The sequence below is a fragment of the Struthio camelus genome, chromosome 29 (assembly GCF_040807025.1).
Source record: "Struthio camelus isolate bStrCam1 chromosome 29, bStrCam1.hap1, whole genome shotgun sequence".
NCBI lineage: Eukaryota > Metazoa > Chordata > Aves > Struthioniformes > Struthionidae > Struthio > Struthio camelus.
In genome coordinates this window covers 636,258-647,385 of record NC_090970.1, presented here as the reverse complement: position 1 = coordinate 647,385, position 11,128 = coordinate 636,258, and the positions used below count along the sequence as shown (strand labels likewise).

The 11,128-nt window shown below is 69.3% G+C and overlaps 2 protein-coding genes across 3 annotated transcripts; both read left to right on the top strand.

Annotated features, from left to right (window-relative positions):
- The first annotated feature begins 1,094 nt into the window (after positions 1-1,094).
- Positions 1,095-8,385, top strand: TINF2 (TERF1 interacting nuclear factor 2). Of its 2 annotated transcripts, XM_068921668.1 has the most exons (11): positions 1,095-1,219; positions 2,084-2,255; positions 3,793-3,900; positions 3,980-4,081; positions 6,574-6,684; positions 7,103-7,202; positions 7,358-7,436; positions 7,536-7,591; positions 7,675-7,730; positions 8,192-8,234; positions 8,326-8,385. In XM_068921668.1, the coding sequence occupies exons 1-11, from the start codon at positions 1,200-1,202 to the stop codon at positions 8,367-8,369; spliced, it is 891 nt and encodes a 296-aa protein (XP_068777769.1). In that variant the 5' UTR covers positions 1,095-1,199; the 3' UTR covers positions 8,370-8,385. The 2 variants fall into 2 exon arrangements, 1 of the variants encoding a protein (XP_068777769.1); XR_011136577.1 differs by lacking the exon at positions 7,536-7,591 and having other exon boundaries at positions 1,096-1,219.
- Positions 8,386-8,857: 472 nt separating this feature from the next.
- On the top strand, positions 8,858-10,910 carry NEDD8 (NEDD8 ubiquitin like modifier). Its single transcript, XM_068921672.1, has 4 exons — positions 8,858-9,026; positions 9,834-9,881; positions 10,307-10,389; positions 10,691-10,910. Exons 1-4 carry the CDS (start codon positions 9,009-9,011, stop codon positions 10,782-10,784), a joined length of 243 nt encoding a protein of 80 aa, XP_068777773.1. The 5' UTR covers positions 8,858-9,008; the 3' UTR covers positions 10,785-10,910.
- The last annotated feature ends 218 nt before the right edge of the window (positions 10,911-11,128 follow it).

Below are 11,128 nucleotides of genomic sequence, written 5' to 3'. Positions count from 1 at the left end.
CGCTGGGAGGGGACTGGGAGCACTGGGAGGGGTTACTGGGAGCACTGGGAGCCGTCCTGGGGGGGCCTGGGAGTGCTGGGAGGGGATTGAGAGCACTGGGAGGGGTTACTGGGAGCACTGGGAGCTGTCCTGGGGGGCACTGGTGGCACTGGGAGGGGACTGGGAGTACTGGGAGGGGTTACTGGGAGCACTGGGAGCTGTCCTGGGGGATAGTGGGAGCACTGGGAGCCGTACTGGGGATACTGGGAGCACTGGGAGCTGTCCTGGGGGGGACTGACGGCACTGGGAGGGGGCTGGGAGTACTGGGAAGGGTAACTGGGAGCACTGGGAGCCATTCTGGGGGGACTGGGAGCACTACGAGCTCTCCCGGGGGGACTGGGAGTGCTGGGAGGGGACTGGGAGCACTGGGAGCCATCGTGGGGGTTACTGGGAGCACTGGGAAGAGGCCTGGGGGTCACTGGGAGCACTGGGAGCCATCGTGGGGGTCACTGGGAGCACTGGGAGCCGTCTTGGGGGTCACTGGGAGCACTGGGAAGAGGCCTGGGGGTCACTGGGAGCACTGGGAGCCATCTTGGCGGTCACTGGGAGCACTGGGAGCCGTCCTGGGGGTCACTGGGAGCACTGGGAGCCGTCCCGGGGGTCACTGGGAGCACTGGGAGCCATCTTGGGGGTCACTGGGAGCACTGGGAGCCGTCCTGGGGGTCACTGGGAGCACTGGGAAGAGGCCTGGGGGTCACTGGGAGGGAACTGGGAGCACTGGGAGGCCTCGCGGGGGGGGGGGAAGGGAGAGTCCCGGCCCCGCCCCCAGCCGCTGCGGCCCCCTCCCCCCGCAGCATGACGTCATTGCCCTGACGTCACCGCCCGGCCGCCTGGGCCCTCCCCAGCGCTACGAATAAACCGGTGCAGAGGCCGCGCGCGCCGCTGTGACGTCATTGGGGCTGACGTCACCGTGGGGCGGGGGGGGAGGAGGGAGGAGGCGCCGCTGCTGCCCGCAGCCGGGAGGGGGGGGGCGGGCGCGGTGCGCTGACGTCACATCCGGCGGGTCAACGGGGGGGGGAGGGAGGCGGGCGCGGCGCGCTGACGTCACTTCCGGCGCGCGGGGCGCGCGCGGAGCCGCCGCTGCCCTCACGCCGCCGCCGCCGCCGCCGCCGCCGGGCCGCGCCCGGAAGTGACGTCGCCGCCCCCACACCCGCCGCGGCATGGGCGGAAGTGACGTCAGGTGAAGGCGGTGGGGAAGGAGGAGGAGGGGGAGCGGTGGGGGGGGCAGCGGGCGCGGCGCGGCGCGGGGGCGGGACTTCCGGGTTCGGGGGCGGGGCCGGGAGGGGCAGCGTCACTTCCGGCTTGAGGCCCCTCCCTCCAGGAGGGGGAAGGGAGGGCGGTGGGACCGGGGGGGCGGGGCTTTGCGCCAGGGGGCGGGGCCTAAGGGCTGCCGGTGGGTTGGGGGCGCTGGGGGCGGGGCTTAAGAGCGCGGGGGCGGGGTCATGGGGCTGCTACAGGGCTGGGGGCGGGGTTATGGGCCTGGGGGCGGGGCTTTGGGCCCTGCTGAGGGCTTGGGGCGGGGCTTAAGCATAGGGGCGGGGCTATGGGGCTGGGCTGCTCGGCTTGGGGTGGGGCTATGGGACTGTGGATGGTGGTGGGGGCGGGGCCATGGTGTCGTGGGTGGGGCTATTGGGCTTGGGGTGGGTATGTGGGTGGGGCTAAGGGGTGGGGGTGGGTATGTGGGTGGGGCTAAGGGGTGGGGGTGGGGCTAAAGGGCCATGGGTGGTGCTGGGGGTGGGGCTGGGTGGGGCTGGGGGGCTGGGGGCGGGGCTAAGAGGCCATGAGTGGGGCAGTTGGTGGGGCTATGGGGCTAGGGCGGGGCTAATGGGCTTGGGGTGGGGCTATGAGGTAGTGGGCGGGGCTAAGGGACCACAGGTGGTGCAAGAGAGGGGACTATGGGGCTGGGGGCGGGGCTAAAGGACTATGGGTGCTGCAGTGTGGGGGGCAATTGGGCTGGGGGTGGGGCTATGGGGGGGCGGGGCTGTGAGGCCAAGGGGGGGTGGAGCCTCGCCGCTGAGCCCGCCCCCCCCCTTGGCCGCGGCAGCCCCAGCGTGGCCCTGCGGCTGGTGCTGGCGGGGGCGTGGCACGTGGTGCGGGGGCGGAGCCTGGGCCAGTTCCCGCGGGTGCTGGGGCTCCTCGAGGCCGTGGGGCGGGCGGCGCCGGGGGCCGTGCGCTACCGTCATGGCGCCCGCCTCCGCCTGGGCCTGCAAGCCGCCGTGAGTATCCCTGCGCGCACCCCCCCCCACCCCCTTCCGGCCCTTTCCCAGCGTGCACCGGGCCTCCCCCAAGATGGCCACTGCTTGCCCCCCCGCCATGCTTTGCCCAACAGTACAAAATGGCTGCTGCCTCCCTTCTCCACTGGAGACCCCTAAGATGGCTGCCACCTGCCCCCTATCCTTTACCCAACAATACAAGATGGCTGCTGCCTCCCTTCTTCTCCACTGGAGACCCCCAAGATGGCCACCACCCAACCCCCATGCTTTGCCCAACAGTGCAAGATAGCCGCTGTCTCCTTTCTTCTCCACTGGGGCCCTCCAAGATGGCTGCCACCTTGGCCCTCCTTTTCCATCTGGCTGCCCAAGATGGCCACTGCCTCCCTTCTTCTCCACTGGAGACCCCCAAGATGGCCACCACCCACCCCGCATGCTTTGCCCAGCAGTGCAAGATGGCCGCTGCGTCCTTTCTTCTCCACTGGGGCCCTCCAAGATGGCTGCCACCTTGGCCAACATGGCCGCTGCCTTCCCTCCTTCTTCATTGGGCTCCCCAAGATGGCCACCACCACTGGGCTGACCAAGATGGCCACCACCTTTCCCTTCCCCTTCTATTCTTGGCCCCCCCCAAGATGGCCACCACCTCCCTCCTCCCCTGCGGTGCCCAAGATGGCTGCCACCTTCCTCCCTCCATTAGGGCATCCAAGATGGCCACCACCCTTCCCAGTGTGCTCTGGGCCCCTGGGCCTCCCAAAATGGCCTCCCTGCTTCCCAGCATGCCCCGGGGCAGCCCAACATGGCTGCTCTCCTTTCCAGCATGGCTGCCCCTTTCCCAGCATGCCCTGGGCCACCACGGTGGTGGCCATGCTTCCTGGCTGTCCCACGGTGGCAGCCATGTTCCCATGATGCCCTATGGTGGCAGCCATGTTGTGGGGGTGGCAGCCATGTTCCCAGTGTTCCCCATGGTGGCAGCCATGTTTCCAAGGTGGAAGCCATGTTGTGGGGGTGGCGGCCATGTTCCCAGGGTTCCCCACGGCGGCAGCCATGTTGCTCCCTTGCCTCCTGGTGGCGGCCATGTTCCCCTCACACCCTCCCGGTGTTACCCAGGTTGCCCCGTGCTGGCGACCATGTTCCCAGGGGAGGCGGCCATGTTCCCAGGACTTCCCACGGTGGTGGCTCCGATGCCAAGGGTGGCGGCCATCTTAGCGCCTCCTGTGGCGGAAGCCATGTTGCTCCTTTGCCCTACGCTGGCCGCCATGTTCCTCCCATGCCCTCCCGCTGTTGCGCACAGCGCTCTGTGGAGGCAGCCATGTTCCCGGCGGAGGCAGCCATGTTCCCAGGGCTCCCTATGGCGGTGGCCACCATCCTGAGGGTGGCAGCCATATTGTTCCCTGGCCATACGGTAACAACCGCGTTCCCAGACACCCCCTGCCGCCACCACCAACACACCGCGCCCCCCCCCACCTCCCTATCGAGGGCGGCGGCCATGTGGCCAGGCATCCCCGGGCCTGGCGGCGGCCATGTTCCCACAATGCCCCTGCAGGTGGTGATGCGGATGCTGCAGGAGGCCCAGCCCGACGGGAAGATCCTGGACGCCGTCGATTCCTTCTTCCCCGAGGGCGAGACGCCGGGAGCCGGCCAGGGTCACGCGGTGAGCGCCGCGGGGAGGGGGGGAGGCACGCGAGGGGCCCAGGCGTGCCCTGACCCCCTCCCCCGTGCCCCCACCCCAGACCCCGCGGGACCTGGCGATGGTGGGTGAGGCCCAGGAGAGCTTCCGGGACCTGGTGTTGGCGCTGCTGGGGGACCGGAGCCGGCGGGCGGCCTACCTGCAGGTACCGCACACGGGACGACACGGGATAACACGGGTTGACACCGGGTGGGCCGACACGAAGGCTCCCCACCCCTAGTACCCTCCCAGTACTTCCCAGTATGGCCCCAGTGCCTCCCAGGATTGCCCCAAGGCCTCCCAGGAGCACCCTAGTGCTTCCCAGTGCCCTCCCAGTGCTTACCAGTATGGTCTTGATGTGTCCCAAAGTTTCCTGGTACTGCCACAAGGCCTCCCAGTGCTATCCAGTACCTCCCAGTAAGGTCTGGTTGCCCCAAGGGGGCTCCCCAGCCCCTCCCAATGCTTTCCAGTGCCTCCCAGTGATGTCTGGCCCCCCCAAGGAGGCCCCACAGCCCCTCCCAGTGCCTCCCAGTGAGGCCTGGCCACCCCAAGGAGGCCCCACAGCTCGTCCCAATGCTTCCCAGTGCCTCCCAGTGAGGCCTGGCTACCCCAGGAAGCCCCACAGCCCCTCCCAGTGCCTCCCAGTGAGGCCTGGCCGCCCCAGGAGGCCCCACAGCCCTTCCCAGTGCTTCCCAGTGCCTCCCAGTGAGGCCTGCTGCCCCAGGAAGCCCCACAGCCCCTCCCAGTGCCTCCTAGTGAGGCCTGGCCGCCCCAAGGAGGCCCCACAGCCCATCCCAGTGCTTCCCAGTGCTTCCCAGTGAGGCCTGGATGCCCCAACAAGGCCCCACAGCCCATCCCAGCGCCTCCCAGTGAGGCCTGGCTGCCCCAGGAGGCCCCACAGCCCATCCCAGTGCTTCCCAGTGCCTCCCAGTGAGGCCTGGCTGCCCCAGGAGGCCCCACAGCCCCTCCCAGTGCTTCCCAGTGCCTCCCAGTGAGGTCTGGCTGCCCCAGGAAGCCCTACAGCCCATCCTAGTGCTTTTCAGTGAGGCCTGACCGCCCCAAGGAGGCCCCACAGCCCATCCCAGTGCCTCCCAGTGAGGCCTGGCTGCCCCAGGAAGCCCCATAGCCCCTCCCAGTGCCTCCCAGTGAGGCTTGACCGCCCCAAGGAGGCCCCACAGCCCATCCCAGTGCTTCCCAGTGCCTCCCAGTGAGGCCTGGCTACCCCAGAAAGCCCCACAGCCCATCCCAGTGCCTCCTAGTGAGGCCTGGCCGCCCCAAGGAGGCCCCACAGCCCCTCCCGGTGCTTCCCAGTGCTTCCCAGTGCTTCCCAGTGAGGCTTGGATGCCCCAACAAGGCCCCACAGCCCATCCCAGCACCTCCCAGTGAGGCCTGGCTGCCCCAGGAGGCCCCACAGCCCGTCCCAGTGCTTCCCAGTGCCTCCCAGTGAGGCCTGGCTGCCCCAGGAAGCCCCACAGCCCCTCCCAGTGCTTCCCAGTGAGGCCTGGCCACCCCAAGGAGGCCCCACAGCCCTTCCCAGTGCTTTCCAGTGCCTCCCAGTGAGGCCTGGCTACCCCAGGAAGCCCCACAGCCCCTCCCAGTGCCTCCTAGTGAGGCCTGGCCGCCCCAAGGAGGCCCCACAGCCCATCCCAGTGCTTCCCAGTGCCTCCCAGTGAGTCCTGGCCACCCCAAGGAGGCCCCACAGCCCCTCCCAGTGCCTCCCAGTGAGGCCTGGCTGCCCCAGGAGGCCCCACAGCCCCTCCCAGTGCCTCCCAGTGAGGCCTGGATGCCCCAACAAGGCCCCACAGCCCATCCCAGTGCTTCCCAGTGCCTCCCAGTGAGGCCTGGCTACCCCAGGAAGCCCCACAGCCCCTCCCAGTGCCTCCTAGTGAGGCCTGGCCGCCCCAAGGAGGCCCCACAGCCCCTCCCAGTGCTTCCCAGTGCCTCCCAGTGAGGCCTGGCTCCCCCAGGAGGCCCCACAGCCCATCCCAGTGCTTCCCAGTGCCTCCCAGTGAGGCCTGGCTGCCCCAGGAGGCCCCACAGCCCCTCCCAGTGCTTCCCAGTGCCTCCCAGTGAGGCCTGGCTGCCCCAGGAAGCCCCGCAGCCCCTCCCAGTGCCTCCTAGTGTGCCCTGGCCACCCCAAGGAGGCCCCACAGCCCCTCCCGGTGCTTCCCAGTGCTTCCCGGTGCTTCCCAGTGAGGCTTGGATGCCCTAACAAGGCCCCACAGCCCATCCCAGCACCTCCCAGGGAGGCCTGGCTGCCCCAGGAGGCCCCACAGCCCCTCCCAGTGCTTCCCAGCGCCTCCCAGTGAGGCCTGGCTGCCCCAGGAAGCCCCGCAGCCCCTCCCAGTGCCTCCCAGTGAGGCCTGGCCGCCCCAGGAGGCCCCACAGCCCCTCCCAGTGCTTCCCAGTGCCTCCCAGTGAGTCCTGGCCACCCCAAGGAGGCCCCACAGCCCATCCCAGTGCCTCCCAGTGAGGCCTGGCTGCCCCAGGAGGCCCCACAGCCCCTCCCAGTGCTTCCCAGTGCCTCCCAGTGAGGCCTGGCTGCCCCAGGAAGCCCCACAGCCCCTCCCAGTGCCTCCCAGTGAGGCCTGGCCGCCCCAAGGGGCTGCCCCAGCCCTTCCCAGCGCCCTCCCAGCACCCCCTGTTCCCGGCACGCAGGGCCCGGCGGGGCAGGAGTACGGCGAGCCCTTCCTGCAGGCCCTGGAGCGCCTCTTCTTCGAGTACCTGCAGCGGCTGGAGAGCGCCCTGCCCCCCCCCGACCTGCACCAGGTGGGCGGGGCCAGGGCCCGGGGGGCGGGGCCAGAGCCCCGGGTGGGGGCGGGCCCTAGGAGACAGGGGGCGGGGCTAGCCGGGAGGGAAGGACCTGAGTTGGGGTGGAGATCAGTAGGGAAGGGGGCGGGGTTTGTGGGGGGGTGGGGTCTGCGGGGGAGGTGGGGCTTGGGGTGGATGGGTGGGGCTTGGGGGCGGGGCCTGAGGGACAAGGAGGGGTGGGGTGTGTGGGAAGGGGTGGGGCCTCAGGAAAGGGGCGGAGCATGGATGGGGTGGGGCTTTTTGGGAGGTGGGGTCATAGCAGGGGCGGAGCTTCAGGGAGAGGAGGTGGGGCTTGAGGACTGTGAGGGGTGGGGCCTGTGTGAAAGGGGTGGGACTGAGGCTCCGCCCACCCTGACCTTGGCCCCGCCCCCCCCAGCTGCAGGAGGCCGTCTGGCGCCACGCCCTGCCCGGGCCCCGCCCCCGGGAGCTGCCAATCCTGACGCGGTACCTGGCCGACATGGGCCACGCCCACTGCGGTAGGCGGAGCTTCGGCGGGAGGGGGGGCGGGGCTTCACTTAGCAGCGGGCAGAGCCTGGGGGTGGGGCAGCTATGCTGGGGGCGGGGTTAGAGGAGGGGGTGGGGCTTCCCCACAAGCCCCACCCACCCCTCATTTGGCCCCACCCCCTTCCAGGCCCTTTGCCCCGCCCCCTGAGCTCCGCCCACCCGCCTCACCGGACGCCTGGGTCCGTCCGCCGGGAGCCGTCCCGCCGGTAAGTGGCTCCGCCCCCTCGTAAGCTCCACCCACCTCCCCTTGCTGACCTCACCCCTTGGTGACTCCACCCCCTTTTCCCTGGCCCCGCCTCTTCCAGGGCTCTGTCCCGCCCTGGGCTCAGGAGGCTCCGCCCCCTCCAGGCTCCGCCCCAGGGTGAGTAAAGGCCGGGGGGAGGGAGTGGAGGGGACCCAGGCGTCCGGGCCCCGCCCTCATCCCCCTTCTCCCCCCCCCCCCAGAATTCGCCGATGAGGTCATCAGTGACACGGAGAGCGACAGGTCGCCCCGCCGGAAGGTGGGGGCCGATTTGAGGGGGCAATTTGGGGGCTTTGGGGGCAGTTTAGGGTCGGGGGGGCAACTTGGGGGCTTTGGGGGGGGCAATTTGGGCTCTGGGGGGGCCAAATCTGGGGGTTTGGGGGGCAATTTGGGGGGCTTTTGGGGCAGTTTGGGGTCCCGAGAGGCAATTTGGGGTTCTAGGGGGCAATTTGGGGGCTTTTGGGGGGCAATTTGGCGTCTGGGGGGCAAAATTGGGGCTTTGGGGCAATTTGGGGGCTTTGAAGGGAAATTTAGGGTCTGAGGGGGCCAAATCTGGGGTTTTGGGAGGCCATTTAGGGGGCTTTGGGGGGAAATTAGAGTTTTTGGGGGGTATTTCTGGGTCTGGAGGGGCAATTAGGAGTCTAGGGGGGTTATTAGGGCCTGGGGGGTAATTAATACCTGGGTGGGTATTAATTGCCCCCCCCCCCCTTTTCCACCCAGGTCGAGCCCCTGCCCCTCCCCCGCCATGCCCTGCCCCTGCCTGGTGAGTGCCCCTCCCCCTCATCACCCTGTTCTGATTAATTACCCTCCCATTAATGACCCCCTCCTCGTTAATTGCCCCCCTCCCTCCACAGGTGAACCCAGGCGTCCGGGCCCCTCCCGCGGCGCTGCCAAATAAAGAGCCATGAAGTTTTGCCGCCTGCCACATTTTGTGCCGTCCCGCCCTCTCCCCCCCCCTCCCTCCGCGGCTTCCTATTGGTCCGTTCTCAGCCGCCGCCGCAGCTCATTGGTCCAGCCCTGCCCCTTCCCCCCCATTCCGGGTGGTTCAGTCCAACCCCCCCCCTCCATTGCCCTCAATGAGCCGGGCCATGTGACCCAAGTGGGGGGCAGAACGGGCCAATGGGGTTGAGGGAGGCATAGGAGGGGCCAATGGGAGCGTGAGGAGGGATGGGGGCGTACCACGTGATTAGCCACGGGGCATGATGGGATTTATCCCCCCCGTTTAGCAGTAAACGGTGCCTACTTCCGCCTTGGTACAGTCCGGTGGGCCGCGCCGCCGCTGATTGGCCGCACCGCCGCTGAGCGGCAGCCGCGCCGGCCAATGGCAGGTGGGGGGGCGGGAAGGGAAGGCGGGGTGGGACTACAGCTCCCAGCAGCCCCCGCGCCGGCGCCATTTTGCGGCTGGGCGGCGCGCTGGGAAATGGAGTCGGCGCGGGGGAGTGGGCGGGGCGGGCGGAAGTGACGAAAAGGCCCGGGGAGGGGAGGGGAGAGAGTTCGCTTCCGGGGTCAGAGGTGAAGCGGAGCCGGCGCGGCCACGATGCTGATCAAAGTGAAGGTGAAGCCTCCGCCGCGGGGCATTGTGGGGCGGGGAACCGGCCCGGCCGCGGGGCATTGTGGGACGGGAGGGTCGTGTCCCCCCCTCCTCCTCCGGTGGGGCCGGGCCGCGGGGCATTGTGGGGAAGGTGGGGGGTTGAGGAGGGGGGGGGGCTCTGCCGTGGGGGGGGGTTGGGGGCAACCCCGGGGCATTGTGGGATTGGGGGGGGACCCCGGGGCATTGTGGGATTGGGGGGGAGTGGGGGGGACTCCCGGGCATTGTGGGATTGGGGGGGACCCCGGGGCATTGTGGGATTGGGGGGGAGTGGGGGGACCCCGGGGCACTGTGGGATTGGGGGGAACCCCAGGGCATTGTGGGATTGGGGGGGAGTGGGGGGGACCCCGGGGCACTGTGGGATTGGGGGGGACCCCGGGGCATTGTGGGATTTGGGGGGACCCCAGGGCATTGTGGGATTGGGGGGGAGTGGGGGGAACCCCAGGGCATTGTGGGATTGGGGGGAGTGGGGGGGGACCCCGGGGCACTGTGGGATTGGGGGGGACCCCAGGGCATTGTGGGATTGGGGGGGAGTGGGGGGGACCCCGGGGCACTGTGGGATTGGTGGGGACCCCGGGGCATTGTGGGACTTTGGATGATCTAAGGGTATTACAGGATTTAGGGGGAGGGGGGAACAGAGGGGACCCCAGGGCATTGTGGGAGTTCAGGCAACCCCAGGGCATTGTGGGCTCAGAGGGAGGGGCCTTTGCCGTGCCCTGGGGCATGCTGGGAAGGAGGAGGGGCATTGACAGCCCCCCCACCCCCCCACGGCAGACGCTGACCGGGAAGGAGATCGAGATTGACATCGAACCCACGGACAAGGTAGGAGGGGGCGGGGCCAGGTGCTTCCCCGCCCCTTTCCCAGCATGCCTTGGGGCTGCTGGGGGGGGGGCAGGCATCCAGCTGCCTTCCCAGCATCCCCTGGGGCCCACGGTCCTTCCCGGCCTCCCACGTTAAGGTGGGTTTGGGGAGAAGGTGAGTCCTCCCATGATGCTTTGGGGCCAAGAGGATGGGTCCTCCGGCATCCCACAATGCCCTGGGTTGTGTGTGTGGGGGGGGTGGGTCCTCCAGGTTCCCATGATGCCTCGTGGGTGGAGAAAGGGCTCCTCCGCCATCCCGCAACGCCCTGGGGTGGGCGTAGGGGGGGAGGCGGTCCTCCACGTTCCCATGATGCTTTGTGGCCGGAGGGGGAGGGGGGGGGAGTGGCGGGAGAAGGTCCTCCAGCGCCCCACGATGCCGCGGGGCAGGTGGAGCGCATCAAGGAGCGGGTGGAGGAGAAGGAGGGGATCCCCCCCCAGCAGCAGCGCCTCATCTACAGCGGCAAGCAGATGTGAGTGGGGGCGGGGCCTAATGGGAGGGGGCGGGGCTTAGGGTGGAAGGGAGGGGCTCAGGGGTGGGGCTTGAGCTGGGAGGGGTGGGGCTTGGGTAGGGGGCGGGGCTTGGGAGGGAGGGATGGAGCCGTGGGCTGCAGGGGTGGCCCCAAGGGGGGGGTGTGTGGCTCAAAGGGGTGGGGCTTGCAGGGAGGGGGTGGAGTCTGTGGGATGGGTGTGGCTCGGAGGGGCGGGGCTTGTCAGCAGGAGGGGACCCAGGCGTGCGGACGACCTTTTGACCCTCCCGTTCCCCCCCCCCAGGAACGACGAGAAGACGGCGGCCGACTACAAGATCCAGGGCGGCTCCGTCCTCCATCTCGTCCTCGCCCTCCGGGGGGGTGGGGCCTCCCGGTGAGGGGGGAGGGGCTTCCCCTCTGGCCCCGCCCACCACCCACCTCAGAGCGGCTCCCCCCCTTCCCCACGTGATGACCCCTCCACCGTGCTCCCCCCCTCTGTGTAATAAAGTCTCGTGGTGATGTCACACCGGCCGCTCTGATGTCATTGGCGTGTTCCCCCCCCGGTGTTGCCCCTTTAAGACCCCCCCCCCAGAGATGCAGGTAGCCCTGCCCACTCTGAAGCCCCGCCCCCTTTCCAAGGGTGTTCCCCTTTGACGTCAAAGGGGCGGGGTTTGCAGCATCACCGTTTTAATGGGACTGGTGGGCCCCACAGTGGCTCTTTTAAGGGGGGACTGTGGCCCCT